Source organism: Phlebotomus papatasi, chromosome 1, assembly GCF_024763615.1.
Source record: "Phlebotomus papatasi isolate M1 chromosome 1, Ppap_2.1, whole genome shotgun sequence".
Lineage (NCBI taxonomy): Eukaryota > Metazoa > Arthropoda > Insecta > Diptera > Psychodidae > Phlebotomus > Phlebotomus papatasi.
The window spans coordinates 95,290,431-95,310,591 of NC_077222.1; the positions used below are offsets into that span (position 1 = coordinate 95,290,431).

At 32.3% G+C, this 20,161-nt stretch overlaps 2 protein-coding genes across 5 annotated transcripts in view; one reads left to right on the forward strand and one right to left on the reverse strand.

Moving 5' to 3' along the window:
• LOC129809840 (sex-regulated protein janus-A-like) overlaps positions 1-20,161 on the reverse strand; it is a 73,018-nt gene that overhangs the window by 33,197 nt on the left and 19,660 nt on the right. The gene's annotated exons all lie outside the window — the stretch shown is intronic.
• LOC129809834 (arrestin homolog) overlaps positions 1-20,161 on the forward strand; it is a 59,752-nt gene that overhangs the window by 29,332 nt on the left and 10,259 nt on the right. For 2 of the 4 annotated variants that reach the window (XM_055859955.1, XM_055859956.1), the window contains exons 3-6: positions 677-727; positions 1,396-1,687; positions 12,803-12,980; positions 13,058-13,269. In XM_055859955.1, coding sequence (XP_055715930.1) covers positions 677-727; positions 1,396-1,687; positions 12,803-12,980; positions 13,058-13,269 — 733 coding nt within the window. The remainder of the gene's footprint in view (positions 1-676; positions 728-1,395; positions 1,688-12,802; positions 12,981-13,057; positions 13,270-20,161) is intronic. The other 2 variants (XM_055859958.1, XM_055859957.1) reach the window with 1 other exon arrangement.

Consider the following 20,161-nt stretch of genomic DNA (forward strand, 5'->3'; position numbering starts at 1 on the left):
TTTATGGGACACCGGTGTTCCAATCGTCCTTAAAGGCTTAAGATCTTTACACATTGGGAATAATTTTCGTCAAAAATTTTATTTTTGACATACTTTTGACGTTTCTACCTACAACAGTGCGGACGATTTCCTTCAAAAAGCAATTTTTGACGAAAACTACTTACAATGTGTAGTCACCTTAACAAACACTTGATAGAAAACAAAATGCAGACAGAACAGTTTCTGATCCGATCGACCGACCTAATAATACGCCGAAAATACTAATACGTCTTTGATCCCTTTGTTTTGAAAGATAAGGAATTTTAAAATGTTCGGCTTGTCACATTTTGCCCCATATTTCTCTTTCCTGAACCGTTTCAGTTTTTCTAATCACATTTCAAAGCCTCTTGAAAAAAAATGTAGAAAGCAAGGTTACTGATCTAATCGACGAAATGTTGACAATTTGAACCTCCTTAAACACCCAAAGCTTCAATATTTTATTGTTGAAATTTTTAATTTAGCTGAGGAAAACATTCTGACATACGTTTTTTCCAACATTTTACACACATACTAAAAACTCCTGATATATCACGTTGATTCCCTAAAATTATCTTACAATTTCTCTTTCTATTTTATACTATACAAAATATGCAACATTTGAAATCCATGCGATTGAAAATGACACAATCAATAATAGAAAGAATCAACATGGTCGTGGGTCAGAAGGTGAATCATTCATTACTCAGAGGTAAAATAAGTGGTTCAATTTCAGTGTATAACACAGTCTAATTTACGTATAATATTCACTATTGTATACATAAATACATATATATGTATATGTTTGTATCACATAAAGTAGTTATAACTTTTTGAAAGAGACATACATTTGCTCACTCGGCTGATAAATAATTTTTGCAAATTCTGCAGTGAATCATTAAAAGTTTGAAGAAAAAGTTGCACTTTGGAGTACTTTTATTTGGCATGAGATATGCGCAATTAATACCTCTAATTATTGACATTCATCATTTCCCTGAAATGCACTAATTTTCAGAAAATTCATCCTATATAAATAGAATTTCATTATTATTTTGAACATTTTTTATTCCCAGCAGACACAGAAAAAAAGTATATAGAGGTTGTAAACATGAAAATGGACTAACTCCTTTGAACATCTAACAAATTGTTTGCAGAGAAATGAAAATGGATATTTTGTGGTAGATTTCATGTAATAACACTCTGGGGAGTGTATCTGACCTCATTAAAAGTTGTATACTCATTAAGTATGTTCTTAATTGCAATAAAAGTCTCATCTGCATTCTCAATTTTCCACCCAGGTACTCTAGCACCAAAGTTTCATTATTTGATGACATTTTTACGCTCATTTTCGTCTCTCTCTCTATTCTATTTCTCACGCAGAGTATACAAAAAGACTTCATCAAATGCCATGATAACCCTCTACTTGGCTACCCGCGAAATGATCCACCGAATGGGAAGTGTAGAACCACTCCGTGGTGTCCTCTACGCTGATCCCAAATTTGCCTCTGGCTTTAGAATATTTGGTCAGCTAACACTGACATTTCGATACGGACGAGACGACGAAGAAGTTATGGGTCTGCGCTTTTGCAATGAAGCCATAATTGCTCTGAAGCAAATCTGCCCCAAAGTGGAGACTGATGGTGATCCCAAGGAGGATTTAACACCTCTACAGGTAATTGTATACACATTCATTTTAGCCATAATCACCAAACATATATCATGTAATACTGCTCTTACGAAAATCCCTCATTTCTGTTTACCCTCAACACCAGCATTATCCTTCATCATCCTTTTGTTTCCTATTCCACTCACATCTCCAGTATCCCCAGTGACACATTTCGTTACGATTTTTTTTTCATATCTCACAAAAATATCTGGCTTGAAACGAAAAAAAAATCGCGTCGAAATTATTAAAGAAGCTCTTAACTTTTAGGATTATTACGCAAACGCTTCCCCCTCAATTCATTCACAAAATTGCAATGCATAAATCAAATTTAATCAAAACGCGAAAACGAAATAGGTTTTAGCGACAAATAGTCAAATCGTCACATGAAAAAGGCTCTTAAACATTTTGAAATTGTAATATCTTTTTGTGTAAGACACTCTCATTTTATTGACACTTAAATAAACTTTTTGAATAATAATCTTTCACCATTGACAGATAAACTCACGTAATTCATTGAAATATTTTAACGCATCATATCTCAAAAATCCTAAAAATATTTCACTTTATATTGTTGTTATCCCTGTAATAAAATTTAGAATAGAATATTAAAAATAAGTAAATCCAAATTCTTGTGCCCAAAATAAACTAAATTTATAATCATGATAAAATGATGCAATATCACGCATTAATGGTGTTGGAAAATGGAGCACTTTAACCCTTTAATCCTTTTACACATTTGGAAAAATTTTCATCAAAAATTGAGTTTTTAAAGGAATTTTTCCATTTTCTTCCACGGGCGATTTTCTTAAAAAAAGAAGGTTTTAACGAACATTGCTCCCAATATGCAGAAGATTTTAAGGACAATTAAGTCATCAGTATAACCCACTCGGCCTTAAAATGGTTTAAATGTTGAAATAATATAATATTTAAGATATATTATTATACATAAATTTATTTTCATATAGTCAATATTCGAGAGACACGACAAGTATTAATAATCATGAACTTAAAATGTAACTGCTTCGTACTTCCTCATAGGGGGAAGGGAGTACCTTTGAATTGGGGTATTTTTGAAATGGAATTTTTTGTAATATTTTTAAACAGAACTAAACCTTATCATGATGTAATTTTACTCCCTAAAACTGTCCTATTTCAAAGATGCCCCAATTCCAAGAAACTTATTACTTAGAAACTGCTTAAGAAAGTAATACGGGCTTCAGACCGAGTTCTTAGCCGTATGGCTTAACTTCTTTAATTTCTTATTTATAAAGATTTTTTTTTTGAAAATTGGTACTTAGGGAAGAATCATATTGACAGTAAAATGCTCACCGTCACCGTCAAAGCCTCATCGTACTTCGTTAATTTACGCAATTTCATTGTAATTCTTACGCAAATTCTCGATTATTGTATTACCTTATCTCATACTCGGTGGCACTTAAGTGAAAATAATATAAGAAAATTAAAGAAATAAACGGAAACTGAGAGAAACGGTGAGCAAAAAAAACTGTACGAGAAATTAATCGTACAGTTTTTTTACTCATCGTCGTATTTTCATTTTATTTCTTCAATTTTCTTATAATATTTTCACCTAGTGCCACCGAATATGAGATAAGGTAATATGGTAATCGAGAATTTGCATAAGAATTGCAATGAAAATGAGTAAATTAACGAAATACGGTGAGCATTTTACTGTCAATGTGATTCTACCCTTAAGATTGGATTATTAAAGGCAAATGATCATACATTCTGAATGACCCATAAAATTAATTGTTATTTAAAATTTTGAGACCTTCGGGAACTGGGCTAAACCTTTTGTCTGAAAACCGCTTAAAACTTGATCTTATTTTGTAATTCATAAAAAACAGATAAAAATTCGAACAATAAATGCTCCATTAAAAATAACAAACTCTTATAAAATTTTTGATAGCTTTATTATTATAGCGCAAATTATTACAGCGGTCTTTAGACTCGAAAGTTTAACCCAGTTCCTGAAGGTCTCAAAATCCAGAATAACAATCAATTTCACTAATCTTTTTTTTTAATCTAATGGATATCAATTTATCCTTGATATCTACTCTTAAGTCAAAATTTTCCAAAGAATCTTGACTGATAAGAAATTGAGGAAGCTAATGAAATAGAAAATAGAGGTTTAGTCCAGTAAACTTAATAAAAACAGTAATTAACATATTTTTTTTTAGAAATTTTGCCGGTTAAAAAGCCAGAAAATTTAATAAATAATCATATGGCTAAACCGAGTAGGTCTAAATCCCGTATAACACGATTTAAACTAATACAAACTTAACTTTAAACATATCCAAATATTATTTCCTTTTAGGTTTTACTTTAAATATATTATATGGGTCCTAGAAGGCTTGAAATATAACTGATTTATTCTGAAATTGTAGTCATTTTTTAGTATCACCGCTTATGTAAACAATATCAGTCTTAGAAACCAAGTTAAAATCTTGTAAACCTAATTCACGCATATAAAAACGTTACTTTACTTGCATATAGGCTTGATTGGATTCTTTTTTTTTGATTTCTTATAAAAATTTATTACAACATAAGGAGCAAGGGTTAGAGAAACAATGAAAATTCAGTCAATAATTTTTCTGAAACTCCCTGTAAATATCAAAGATTGTTTGGCCCTTAAGCCATTGGAAAGCTGCGTATTCTGTAAACTTTCAGATTCGCAGAATGACTATAAAATTTGACTATGTGACACGGCGAAGCGGAAAATATAAAAAAATATATATTTCAACAACGGCTGCTTTTGTATATTTATATAATCTTTTTCTATAAGTTCTAGCAATAAAAAGGATTCCAATGTAGACAGACTGGGATCATTGCTGAAGTCTTTTCTCTCTTTCTATCTATTTTATCGTCTTCTATCTCTTTTTATAGCCTTTTAGCACTAGGCCAGTCGCAGAAAATCAGTATAAAAATGTGTGATAATGTCGATTTAATAGACGTGATAAAATGTGTTTTTATGTTGAAAGAATGCCACGTAAAAGAAAGAGAGATCATTTTTGCTCTTGGCATTCTTTAGGATTCTTTTTTTTTATTGAATCTTCAAGCCCACCATGGGGATTCAGCCAAAGAACGAAGATTCAAATAGGATTAAAGCGAGGAATCATTCCGGTTACATGTATAGAGATTGTAAGATGTCTATAAAAACTATGTCAGTAAAACATCTTCCTCCTCGCACATCCGCTCATGTTTTCAACAACTCAGCATCATTACCCATCCATCCTTCAACTATCTTCTTAAAGTGCGATGAGATATAAGAGAACACATAGCAGCATATGGAGAATGCTAAGAATCTCACTCGCATTTTTCTTAACGCAAATAACAAAAGTTGACGCCGGGTATGAGTAACGGGCGTAACAACATAAAATATGATAGGATAAACAAGGAAATTCACAGTAGGACACAAATGAAAATCTAGTGTAGTTTGCATGAATGAAGCTGAATGGGTGGAAAATACAAACGACACCCATGGGGAAGTGGTATGTTGTTCCATCATGTAACCACCAGAAGTAAAATTGGATTTTTCTCAACAAGGAAACGTATACGTAAAAAGTGTCAGCCAGACCTTAGCGATTTGCAATTTAGATAGAAGAAAAACACGCTGTATGATATATTTCTCAACGATTTTAAAATTAAAATTTACCTACTGTGTAACTATTAAAACTTAATAAATATTCAATTGGACGTCCTAGATTTAGGTTAATTAGCGCAAAGTTTTGCAATAACCAAGAACCACTCAAATGTATAATCGCATTTTTTTGTTAAATTTTTGAGATGAAGTTTCCCAGGCAAGCACTCATTAATTTGTACTATTTTTCGCATTTTCAAACTCCTCAAAAAAGGATTAGTATCTCGATGCGACATAAATCTCGTTATGCTATCAAATTGGCTTAAAATGACTATATTTTCCGAGAGAAATTTGAGCATAATATATTTATTTATCGTACTAGCCCCTCTCTAAATTTAATTAATCGATATGGATATATTGTGGAGGTCAATTAAAATAGGATCACCTTCGAAAGCCTATTTTTTAACTTTTATATTTTTTTATTCTATTTCTTTGAAATATTTTAGAAGTAGAAATGTTTAAATAATTACTTTAAGTAGAATAATAATTCGCAACTTTAGGGCCTTGATAGACTTGATGAATAGCCGAGAGACGGCTTCGCGTAATTATATTCGAAATAATGGTTAAACCACATTATTTTAAGTGTTATGTTATCGTGAAATATTAAAAAAATGCTTAAAAATTAAAGCAAAAGTAAATTATTATATTTTTAAGGATTTCGAATACTCATAAGGCTCAATTCTATTTATAAATAGGAAAAAAAACCTACTTTCAAAGCTGCCCCAATTTAAAAGTCCCCCACTTTCCCCTATACTAATTTTTAATAATAGTATATAATTCCCCTACCAAAGGAACAAGTGGGAACCATTTGAATTGAGACACCTTTGAAATAGAGCTTTTTCTCCTATTTTTTAAATGAAATGAGCCTTATCATAGTGCAATTTAACTTCACAATTAGTTTGAGCTAAATTATACTCTCTCCGTTCCGAAAAATGTCGTACGATTGCTAGTATATTTTGTAAGAAAAAATGCACGACTTTTTTCGGAATAGAGGGAGTATCATGTTAAGGTCCAGTTCTAATTAAAAATGAAAAAAATCCTATTTCAAAACTGCTCCAATTCAAAGGTACCTCGCTTCTCCCTATATTACGCGATGTTTTATCTTGCACTTTTTGAAGCCACCTCAGCTTAAAAATAACCCATCCAATTAGCTTAAAGCTTGCCTTTTTATTAGAAGTACCACATCCCTTTGTTTTAATATACGACAATAACTGGAGAACTTTTGAACAGAGCGATTATAAAGAACTAAATGTGAGCAGTCATAACATTGCTTCTCAACCCTGAAGTACCCTAAATCTAAAAGGATAAAGAGAACTTTTCTCTCTGTCAACATTGTAATTTTCTCAACTGTAAACAACAAAATCAACCAACACACACAGTCAAACATAGAATTTCAAGGGCTTGACATGAAAGGGGATTTTGTTCTGAGGTTTTAGGATATACGAAATTATCCAACAAAGAAAGTAGATGCGGAAAATCTTTGAGTAATTCAAGTGTTCACACACAACATTCACTGTTCCGTCTTACACTTTCCGCCTTCCTTCACATAATCTCTGCGAGAAACATGCTTAAAGCTCGGTAACCACTTGACACCACTCATTCCTATACCTATCCCTTTTGACTCTTGAAGCTTCCACTAGAGCTTTCACATGAGAAAATTTCTCTGTCCTGCCTATGTACATTTTACCATCATTCCAATACGGAACACAGTATATGGGAAAATTAGTGAGAATTCCACAGTGGCAAGTTATTGTAAGAGAAGTGAGGCACTTAATGTGGGAATGCGTGATGTTTAACACTTTCGTATATTCCATTCTCATACAAAATTTATACCGCACATACTCTTAAAGCTCTTAAAACCAATTTAAATGGGATTTTCTAGAGTGCGAAAGCATACCAATAATTTCCCCTTAAAACACTTCAGGAGCCTCACAATCACTTGTCATGCTCTAACAAGAGAATCAATTAAAGTAATTAATATTGAAGTAGATGGTAATCTGACTCTAATAAATTTACAACCCACAAAAAAACGTTAATCTCTTTAATTAAACGCATCTCTTTAATTGGTACACATTACACTTTGCCTTATCTTATGTTCTTGGAATTTTGAGAAGGATGTACGTACAGTAATTTTTTGTTGGTGACCCAATTTTCTCTACTTGTACTTAATTTTCCTTCTAACATTATCATGGTCTTTAGTGCGGGGTGATATCAACTCACCGCACACGAAGACAATTTGCAGTTGCTCTCTTATACTTTTTCTTCATGCTCTTCCTCAAATGCGTCCTGTTCTTTTGTGTTATTAAAGCACGCAAAGTGAAAGTATTTCCCATGTGGGGCTCAAGTAAGCTCTCTATGGAAATTCACGGAAAGTGTATAAGAAAAACACAGAAGTGTAGTAAGACGAAGAACTTCAATAAAATTCTTACAGAATCTTCAATATGTGTATCTCAGAAAAAGATATGAAAAAAGTCCTCAAGCACGCAACATAAAAAAACATTTCTAATGAAGGTTATCTTATAGGGGTTACGGAAAACTGAAAGTCATTATCTCAAACCGTTTGGTCTCTAACTAAGCCAGTATTATGCAGACGGAAAATGGGAAAAAGAACCACGAAACTCTTGTTATGGAAAATCATCCTTTAATAAAATTCAATGATACAAAAGTATTCTATTTTCTGTCTTGTAGAATTCTCTAAGCCGGATAACACAGAACATTTTCTGTGCTTTCCTTTTTGCGTCTCATTACACAGAAAGAAATATTTCGTAAAATTGCTTGTAAATGTTTAAGAATTCCTACTCCCTACCCACAAAAAAGTTCGTAAAAGTTTGTACTCTTTCACAAACATGATTGATGATCACTTGATGAGCACTTTTTGTTCTTTTACAAATATTTGTTTGTACATTTTTGTTTGTCTGGCAAAAATCCACAAACAAATGACAAACTTTTACGAACAGTTTTTTGTGTGTATACGAACATTTACGAACAAATGTTTGTAACACAACAAAAAATGCTCAACAAGAGATTATGTTACGAACAATCTTTGTGAAAGAATCAGAAACTTTAACAAACTTTTCAGTAGGTTTTACAGTTTACGAGCATTTCGTAGGAATTCACAAATATTTACAAACAATTTTACGAAATATTTTTCCTGTGTAGTGTAAGTAAATTAGTGGTTTGATAGGGAACTTTGAGTAATATCCCAGGATTTTAAACCATCATTCATTTAAAAGCCTCTTAAAGGTATAAAGTAAACGAATAATAAAAATTTAATTTTGCTAAAATTCTCCTTACACCAACAATAAACAGAAAAAGAACCATTTAAAGAAACACAAAAGACTGATTAACAATTAAAGCCCTACACTTCTCAAGATATTGATTTTTCACCCTTTACAGCAAGCAATTAATAAATTTTCTGCGAAATTAATTATTATATGAAAAAGGAAGTGTATCAAAATAAGGAAAGAGGAAACCCTCGACCTGCATAATTCAAACATTTTGGTGGATAATAATTAATTTGCGGACTGAAAATCACAGTATAAAGCTTTTAATTAACCATTTGTAAATTAATTAGTGTACGCAAATCCTCTAAATTAGGAAAATCGCATCATCCTCAACTGGACAATTTTGTTGAAAGAACATCTTTACATAAAAACATTGTTTTTCCAGCGTCTTATTTTCCTTTAATGTCTGGTAATTCGTCATTTTATTACCATGGTCTTGTTCATCTCATTTATTTACATAAGACATTTTCAATAAAGCATCCACTAAGTCAATAATTTGTGTGAGTAATTGCAAATAAATCCCTCAAATGAATCACAGACATAAAGAGAAAATCCAAGAAGAAATTCCTTGTGCTATTGTCGTGAATTATTCCGAGATTTCTTGCAGGTTTATTGGAATCAGTATATCCCAAAAATACAAAAAAAAATATCAATCTAATAATAATCTATTCTGTTGTAGACTTAAGAAAAAAAATATTCAATGAATTTTTCCTCATGATAAAATCTCCATGTGAAACTCATGGAACAAACTCCGCTGAGAAAATTGTTGTACGCTATATAGATGTTGGTATAGATTAATTCTATTGCGAATATATCCTGCTTCTTATTTCTATGCATACCCAAATAAAAGAACAAAAAAAATATTTTTATAGGGCGGGCTGATCCGACACAAAATGTCTTATTTTCACCCAAGGGGAAAAAAGAGAATCTTTTAGTCTTTTATTCTCCACACCATACCAATATTACAGAGAAACGATGCTTGTCCAATTTCCATTCTCGTTACATTTTGGGTAAAATATTCTCGATATGTCTCCATAGCGTTGAAGAATCATTTAATCCTGTGAGCATGTGGATTCACATGGGTTGAGGATATGTATGGTATGAATAAGTCTAGGCAAAAGACATTGAGGAAAAGACGTTTCAGGAAGACGAAAGTGAAAGCACTTATGTATGGTGAACATCATAAAAAATTTACGAGAAATCTGTAAATCGAAATTATTTGCAAATGGATTTCACTTCCACCGCGTCATTTTCTATTCTACCATGGTTCTTCGCGTTCTTCCATTGATTTCTTCCGCCTAACTTTTAAAACTGAACGAAATTGATGATTAAAGTAGATCAATGTTACAATAAAGACACATAATCCAAAGTATCCACAAAATAATAATGGAAATATGCCATAATAAAAAAAAATTTAAGAGAAAATTGCTGCGTGCCAAAATTGTTTACATGATGATGATATGTCTAAGCTCCAGTTGGTACTAAGAGCCTTAGAAAAAATTGCTCTTTTAGCCGTTAAATTTTAATTACAATCGTTATAATTTGTTGTACGTGTTTACAACTTCATGTTAGCACTCATTAATGCCAAATGATATTACAAAAAATTATAATATTAAAACATGAAAGGTGTAAACACTATCCGTTCATTGTGTAAATGAATTGCATCAAAATTTCCCGAAAATAGGGTTAATGTATTACATTTCTTGAGATAACAAATTAGGAAGCTTCGAAAATTCTAATTAGTATATTTGCTCATCCCTTCTTAGTTGTTCATAAAGAAAATATTTAATATATTCCGATTTATGCAGATTAAATATATCATCTGACTTCTCGTGTGTTAAAGACATCTAAAACAAACACATTTTAACAGAAAGAAGAGCGTGAGGATAAAATCAAAGCAATATTAATGCTAAGAAGGTTGACTTATATGGGTAACCGCTTAGCCTGTACACTAGATAAAAATTATTGACTCCTTCATTATGATTTTTATTGTAAATTTATAGATGTGTAATTTATGTGTATACTGCTAAACAATGTGTAATAGTTGTGCACTTAATGTGTAATAGTTGTAAGTTTTTGTAATCTGAAGGCAGATGTAAGAAATACTATTATTAAAATAGTAATAAATTAGAATAGGAATAAATTAGAATAGGAAAAAAAACAGAAATAAATTTAAAGAAAACTTGGCTTTAACGTAATGTAATCTACCTGTAGCTCTCGGCCCTGCCTCATCTAGAAATATGCAAAAAAACATATATGAATGAAGGGGGAAGTGGGGCACCTTTGAAAGCGGGGCACCAACATATTGAGAAGATAAATTACACTATGATATGGCTCAGTTCCACTTAAACATAGGAGAAAAATCCCAATTTCAAAGGTGTCCGACTTCTCCCTATTATGAGAAAACCGACGTTAGGGAAATTTAGTAGAAGGGAACCGGATTTCGTCGGAAAGCGGAGTCACTCTTAGAAAAACGGCAACTCTTTTCAAAGCTTTCGGCTCGGTCTCCAAGCCTTCATAAGTGGTCGAATTAATAAGGAGAGACAAAACTATTGGAAATTCCTTATTGATTCGACCACTGATGAAGGCTTGGAGAACGAGCCGAAAGCTTTGGAAAGAGTTGCCGTTCTTCTAAGAATAACTCCACTTTCTCACGAATTACGGTTCCCTTCTAATAAATATATCAATGTAACCCCACAATTCAAAATAGCCCCATCTCTACCCTACTTACGAGGATTATCCTAAGCCACAATAAATTCTAAAAATTTCCCTAACTTCCGAAGATATATCGAGTTGCCTAAGTTCACGAGGGTTCTCCAGTTTCGAGAGGGATCCCCAAGTTACAAAAAGTTTTTTAGTATACGGGTTCGCTAAGGTTCTTCATGATTTCCCGTGTTTCACAACGGTTTCAGAGGCTATGAAAAGTTATGCATATTTGCACTATGCATATTTGCGTCATTCATTTAAAATTACACGGTTTACCAATACACAAAATTGACACATTTTTGGGTTACACGTTTAAAAAAAAATTATACTCGTATAAACTTATGGCTCCGGCACACCTTTTAGATAAGGAAAATTTCATGAAGTTGAAATTCGAATCTCTTTCTTTCTCACATGCTTTATATATGACTATCTCATTTTTTCGCTCGCTAAATTCGATTGAGCTAAATTGAATTTGGAGTGATGTTTAAAAGAAGAAGGAGAGTGCGAAAGAATAAGACAGGCATACGCAAAGCGTGTGAGGACAGAAAGGGATTCGAATTTTGATTTTATAAAATTTTCCTGATCGAAAAGGTGTGTCGGAGCCATTAGAACAAAAATTGCGGTAAAAAAGCAAATCAGCAATTAACCTTGTAATTAGTGTTTATGGGGTTTATGGTGTGTAAAGTGGATATGTCGATGTGTTAAAAAGTCTGAGAATTATTTATATTGCTATGTGTAGAATTCGAAAAATGAAAAATAAATTAAGTTTCATTTTTAGGGAATTTGCAATCACAAAGTATACGAAACCATCTTTATAAACCTTTTTAGTTCTGGTCTATATGCATACATACATAGAAAATTTTAAAGCCGTTTTATTTTATCCTGTTCAAAAATTAAAATCGTATAAGTGGAACTGAACTGAAGCTTATGAGCACTGAAGCATCAAAAAAACGGGGTGAATGATTTAGTCTAAATTGTGATAGAATAGGCAGTTTTGGAAAATAATATGCATTTTTGCATAAACTATTCCAAGCAAGAATGTAAAGGTGTGTAATTGTTTCCAGATAATTTATTTCTAATTCGTCAAGAGGATTAAAAAAAAGAAGAAGAAAACGTCCTAAGGTTAAATAAAGGAGCTCTTTAGAGTTCGTTGAGCTTTCTTTCTGTTGTTAATTCACAAAAGTACTTTATTCAAAGATCTAAAGAGCATAATTTCTATTATCCTTCATAATCCTGAGAACCCACCATATACCATTTATCATAAACAATAAATTTTTAATTAACAAAAACACAAACAACTCATACTTTGGGGCTAGATACTGTTATCACCCTCTTTATTTCTTTAAATTTTATATTCTTTAACTTTTTGTATATTAATTCTTTTTCCGTCTTCTTTCAACATTAACAGAGTGTTTAAATTTCATTTCTGTTTTCATTCCATTGCCTCACCGGGGGGTATGTGCGAAAAAAAAGGAAGCACTTGTGGAACGTCTCGGAGCTGGTGCCCATCCCTTTAAATTAGAGGTAGGAATAGCTCCACCCAGTGTTCAATTAATTCCGGCTAAAAGATACACAGGAGCTCCAATTGGTACTCACTATGATGTTCGTGTCTTTATTGCGGATCCCCACGTGGATGAGAGTGTTAAGAGACGTAAGTGAAAACTTAAATGTGCTTACCAAAACCAAAGAAACAAAGAAAATACTTTTTAAATATTGATAACTCTGAAGGTTCAGCAGTACGAATGGGCGTGAGACTGATTCATCGTGTCTCTGAAGACACAAAATGTTACCATCAACCCCCATCAGTGTGCACAACACCCTCAAAAGCCTCCCTCCCACGATGCCTGAGACTACGCCTCAGTCAGAAGACATTCAAATCACGTCAAGACTCCACTGACACCGGAGAACTCTGTACCGGAGATCAATGGACTGGCATTGAGGTAAAAGGGGAATGCTTTGTATAAAACTCAAATTGTAATTCTTCCACAGAAGGTCACCTTTCTCGCGACATGAAACCAATTACAAATCCCTTGTAATCCATTATAAACAAAACTTTTACCATATACCTCCCAGCTTCTTACAAGAACCATCCCTAAATCTTTGCAAACTTTTCTTGGGTAGATGTCCTCCCTACCACCAAATTTTCACGGGAAGAAAAAGACATAAATAAATTGTTTCTTAGAGAAAAGGGAGTGGGATGGGAAATAAGTAAAATATTCCTCAAATGGACTGATATGATTGACGCTTTTGGTTGGTTTCATATTCTTCACTTGTGCTTTCCTCTTTTTTTCCTTTTCCATCATTCTTCGACATTCTCAAACAATAGATAAAACTTTCCAACCCAAATTTCCATCAGCAGAAAATTACTCTCACAGACTCATTGATGAATGGACAAAGATATCTCCCAAAAAACCACATAGGGTGGTTCTTTCAAGCGAGAAACCCTGATGATTATTTCTACACGATAAGCATAGCAATTAATTGATTATTTTCAACCTGAAAACAATTAGAAAGAAAATGTAATTTCGTGATTTTATCGATTTAGCAGAAAAAAACCTACTAAAAAATACCAAAAAATCGGTCTGAAACCATATTTATTTTAAGTATGCATCTCACGAATTAATTACTCTGTTAAATCATCTGACTATAAATTGATATTGACACAATTTCACTGAATTTCACCGAGAATTCAGCTTAAAATCACCATAATCTTTTTTTCATTTTATTACATTTAATTTTGTCGAATATTCATGAACATTTTCATAATTCATTGGGTCATTAGGTAAGCAAATACCATGTTATAAAATTTATATAAATTCCCCAAAATTCTTTTGTTCATGTTACAATCCCCAAATAGGAAATTCCAGAGATTCTCTTAAAACCCTCGAGAATACACCTTCTGACCCTTTTTTAACGGAGGGGTTTTCTCCTAAGTAGAGAAAGCATAAATCTCATGTGTGGGACAAATCTTTACAAAGTGGAGTCATCCTGTTGAAAATGAAAGGGTTTCCAGTCAGTCAGTCATGTGGTTCTACCCACTAGGGAGTTAATTGAGACAAATAGCCACGAGCTATTATGGGACTATCCACTATCTATAAATTATCTCACACCCATAAAGTTCTTCCAGCGAAAGCAACCTTCAAGAGAAACTTCAATAAGTAATTCCCTAAATCAAACATCCCTTTCGAATCAAACTTTAGTTTTCCCAATCAATTTGCAGACTTTCTATTTGTGAAATCTGCCAAAGAATCTCAATTTAATCCAATATTAGGAGAAGTTCTGAATAATAGCACCTTTGGCATTCGTTAAGACATTTCACGTTTTTCGATAAAATTTAAGCTTTATCCCTCATCTCACTGCTTCGAGTTCCCTAACTAGACTATTTCACTTCTGCCTGCTTTGGCGGTTTCGAAAAAAGAAAAAAAAAACAAAACGGTAGTAGATTTCCATATTGAAATTTTCGCTAAATGTTTTTTTTTTCGATACTGCATTAGGAGATTGATAGTGTTTCATTTCATAATGGCTCTGGCACACCTTTTAGATCAGGAAAACTTCATAAAGTAAAAATTCATTTCTCTTTCTATTTCAAAACATTTACATAAATCTATCCCACTCTTTCGGATTGAACTAAATTTAATTTAGTGTGATGTTCATAAGAAGAAGAAGAAGAGTACGAACGAGTAGGATAGACCCATACAAAGCTTTTAAGGAGGAAAGGGATGTGAATTTTGGTTTTATAAAATTTTCCTAAACGGTATAATTGAAATTCGGGGGTTTCTCCTTTTAGCTGAGATGCTTTATGTCAGCTCTTGTGGTCCAAGGTGAAATCCGATTTAATCAGATCAGACCCAAATTTTACACGTACAATGCATACGTATTGATATAGGAGGAACTGGTACAGAAACAAACACCGGGTTGCTGTAAACTCTGGATTATTAATTAGAGGACGAGAGGATAAATTCATATATGCTAGGGATCCTTGTCCACTGAAAAAATAGTCAATATCTAGTCCAAGTATTGTAGACATATCAGTGTTTCATGCTATCTTATGTTTACTGCTATACCAGTCTTCCCTACCCCCTTTCAACGCCTTTTCTTATTTTGTAACACCCTCAAATTTTGTTTTCTCAATGATTCCACCCCTATGGCATGGATTGGTTTTAAATTTTAGTATGTTATAACTGGATCTAAAAACTTTCGATTAAAAAAATACCAAACCCGAGCTAGAAGGGGTTCAAAAATTTGATCATATTGAGTGATTAGGAAAACTCTCGCTAACTCCAACTCTTCTGAGTCGCATGCATTCCTAGATCACCTATAAAAAATGTCAACTACCCCAAGCCTATTTGGGCTATTAAAAATTCTTAAATTCACCCTAATCCAGCTATGAGAAAAATATTTATCGATAGGGTTTGTCCTGTTCAATACCCTACCCTTTATTCCAGATCATTTAAATGGTAATAGATTCTACGAGACTAGGTTAGTTTAAATTCTGGTAACTATCTTTTCTTTATTTTAGTCTATTTAACCAAACCATGTAAGAGGTGTGGATCCTAGGTTTTACCTCTCAAAAGAAGTATCAGAAAAATGACTTTTACTTCGATAACAAAGTTTTTTTTATTTAAAATTGCTTTAGTACAATAATAGGGAACCGTGAGCGTCGGGGGATGGAGTAACTTAGAAAAAGACGATTTTCTCCAATTTTTTTTCTCGGACTACAAGCCTTCGTCTGTGGTCAAATCTAGAATTTTCTTACTTTATATCAATTGGTCTAGAGGCCTAGGGGTTCACCGAGCGTTCGGTTAAGGACTCTGCACTTTAGATTATTTATATTTTTTTATTATTGGTTTCTTAAAGAAATCTAAACCAAAAGAAAGAAAGAAATATCTTTAAGAAACCATAATTAAAAAAAATATGAATAATTTAAAATGCAGAACCCTAAATCCCATGCCCTGTGAATACTAAAGCAATTTACAAAGCAAGAAAATTCAAGATTTGATTACTGAGGTAGGCTTGGGAGTCTGAGCCGAAAACTTTGGGGAGATCGTCTTTATCTAAGTTACCCTTCTGTATGAGGTACAGATTTATCGATACTATAGATTCAATAGTATCAAAAAGTTATCATTTCACTCTAGGTTTTAGAGACTGCGAAACCGGTTAAAAGGTTAAAAATCGCTTTCAAAAGAGAACGATTCGGGTAGATTATGCTAGTGATTCTGACGCATTTCTCGAGATTTTTTATGTGTATGTAAATAAACGCAGTAAATGTTAATTTAAACACTGAAAATGTGATATTTTAATGAGTATTTTGACACATGGGGTTTAATATATCAGGAAATACAATATTTCTTAATATTGTTAGATTTATAAGTACTAAAAGTTAATAAATCTCCGTTATTAGTGTTATTTATGATAAATAAATGATATTTCTATTTCTTAAATTAAAATATTATACAATACACATAGTTTACTTTAGGAACAGCATAAGAATTCATTTTTTTTTTTAATCAAAAAAATACCAATTAAGAAAATTTCGATAATTTCGTCTGTTTAAAATGAAACAGTTCTAATTGACTGTCGTAAAACAATGCAACGATGCATCGTTTTTGCAGATACAAAAAGAAAATGTAGTTATAACACCCTCACTTTGAAGAGACAAATTATTATTATTATTAAATTGTATTCATAAAAGTCACCAAAAATGCATTTTCGCAATAATCATTTTAAATATTAATGCTGATGATTTAATAATTTTTTACATTAAATATTTAATCTCATAAAATATTCCCATCGCGTTCTTTGATTGGCTAAACCATTCAATGCTTTCAATGTTACAAATGCTTTTAAGCTCTACCCAATCAGAGAATAAGATATTTACAATAATTTGAGTAATTTTACATTCTCCCTAACTTAATATTTAAAACAGAATTTTTTTACGTAAATCGAATTTGCTTTAAGAATCAGCTATAAGCTAAATGTATGTATGTTTCTTTGTCATGTTCTATTACGTTTATCTCATGTGAAATTTTTATGTGATACATGTTTAGAGACAAGGTGAGAAACGACATTTGCATTTCGAAATAAGTCAAGTGCTGGACGAAATTAGCTTTAGGGTGGAATTTTCAAGTAATCTCAAGAAGTGCACAGTAAAAATTCATCCAAATGGGATGTTTTCTTCAAGGATTTCTATTTAGCACGTCTTGACTTCTTGTGAAAATAGATATTTTTCTGTAAACAAATCTTGTTCATTTCATCAAAAATGCTAATACTCATCTCTCAGTATTATTTATAACATCCTAAAATTTGTCATGAATTTTTAGAAGACTTATATTATTCAAAGTTCAGGTTTGGACAATTGTTTTTTATGAAAAAAATAATATTCATTTATACAAGATGAAAATAAGATTGGCATAACATATTCTCACTTGCATAACCTTGCAAGCTTGTCCTGCTTTAACAAGTCTGTCAATAGTGCAAGTTCCTTTCAAGGAGCTGCACAAAGAGATAAGACGAAAAGCACTTTTGCTTGTCTTACAGAAAATTCCACAAAATCAAGGATTTCCATGAGATGATGAGGCGAAAGTCGTTGGTGGTAAAAAAAAGACCCCAGAATCAACAATGTGCTATATATGTGACATTCCCCCAAAAGTATATTTAAATTCGAAGATAAAGGATTACATCTAAAAGGGTTCCTCCAACATGATCCTCTTGTTCTTTGAAAGGTGAGACTCTTTCAATCCCATTTCAACTCTATACCTTTTTAATCCATTCATCTTATGTTTCCTACGAATTTTCCACCAGTGTGACTTTTATACAATATATATTTACATCCATTTCATAGAATTTTATCTTGTAATACTCTTTTTTTCTTCTTCATCACTCCCACATCCTAAAATGATTAGTGGAAAGTTTAACAATGAAGCATATTTAAGCCAGAAAAATGTCGCAATACAATTTCCCTGGAGAAAAATTTCACATTTTCATTTTTCTATATTCAACCAATCCACCCTACCCACACACTCCTGAAAAAAATCCTCAATGTCACAACCATTATACTGAAAAAAATCATTAATTTGTTGATATTACCAAAAATGTAGTGCGAGTGAAAACACTGTTCAATTTCAAATTAAAAAAGTTAAATTAGGGAATGGAGCAGTCAGTGTGTTTAATTAAATTTTCAAAATTGATCCAAATTAAGAGATTTACTCACTCACACCCTTCACAGCCTCAACATTAGCGAATATACACAATATCATGAAATATTTTCCCTCAAAATCTCATGAAAATTTTCTCTAATACCATGAACGCTTTTCACTCATTGAATTTCTCTCTGGTCCCGCAGAATATCTATTTTTGGAGGGACACGAATTTGTATTATTTTGCCTGGAAGGCTATAGAGCAGGGGGTGAAGTAAGAATATAAAAGTTAAGGGTAGAAGTGAATTGAAAAAGATCTTTTAGAGAAAAGGACACTGGTACTACGGGAAGAACCTTATAAAATCCACCCATAACTTTTTGGTCTCATCTAAATAGAAATTCTTCATAAGAAGTATATTATGCGCCAAACTATACAAAAATAAAAATAGCTATGAGACGAAGAGATGATTTTCATGTGATTCTCCTTTTGACTTGAGCACATATAACACAAAAATGTTGAATGTGTGTCTCTTTAGTATGCTACTCCATTTCTCAGGGTCAATGATTGCCATTTTCAGTGTATACATAAATGTCATATTGGAGATGATGGAAAGAAATCAGTGTAAGAGATTTTTCCCCAAAGAATTCAACATTTACAACACCTCTGCAAATACCAACCACCCCATAAACCAAGAATTTATTGAATTTTCTCTTTTACAATTGACGACCTTGTATTGAAGAAATGACGATGATTTCAATTGTGACTTCCTTAATACTCAATTCATGCATACTTGAGAGAAATCACTGAAAAAAAGATCGTCTAAGAGAGGGTAAAATTCATCACTTACATTTGCAATTCTTGCATCCCCTGTGTAATTAGACATGATACAGAAGACATGCTGACGAAAACGAGGAAATACGATTTGCTTTGAACATTCAAAGAGATACTTCTCATCTTTCAATGACGAGTGACGAGACGAGAACCTCTTATACAGACAGCTCTTGAGTAGGATATATCCTTGAGGAATTCTATTACTATTCTGAATAGTGAGTGAAAAAATTTCTCACTTTTAACCCATTATAATCCTACGGTCAAAATTGGTAAATTTTCTCTTTTAGATGCCAGAAAATTATACGTATTTTTGTCCGTTGAGTATCCTATTATAATTTCGGTCTGATGTCAATTCTTTGTTCTGTATCTAAAAATATGTTTTGTGACAATCATTAGAAAATAGAATTCCGGAAAATTATCAGGAAACAATGCTGGGAAACTGTGCCAAATTTCGTACAGCTTGCAATATCGGACGCTTCCAGTACAACGTAACTTTAGTTTGATCAAGTACTTATATTTTTAAATAAAAAGTCTACCAATATCATTCTCTGGAGAAAGTTACTATTATTACACACAGAAAAATTTTGACTCTAAATTTAAGAATATATATAAGAATATATATTTTAAATTCAGAAGCTCTTTGCCCAAGGGCATGACATTACCTATGTTTCCCATATGTTTCTAGCGAGCCAAAAAAATTTTTGAGTTTATTAGCTATTTTCTGTCATTGTAGAAAAATTAGTGAAAAATGCTAATACAAAATAAAAGCCAATTTAATAACGAAAAGGCAACCGAAAACCGTAAATTGGCAATCTACATAGTTTTGGAGATATCTCGTGAAATGTGTACGAAAACAGGGAAAAA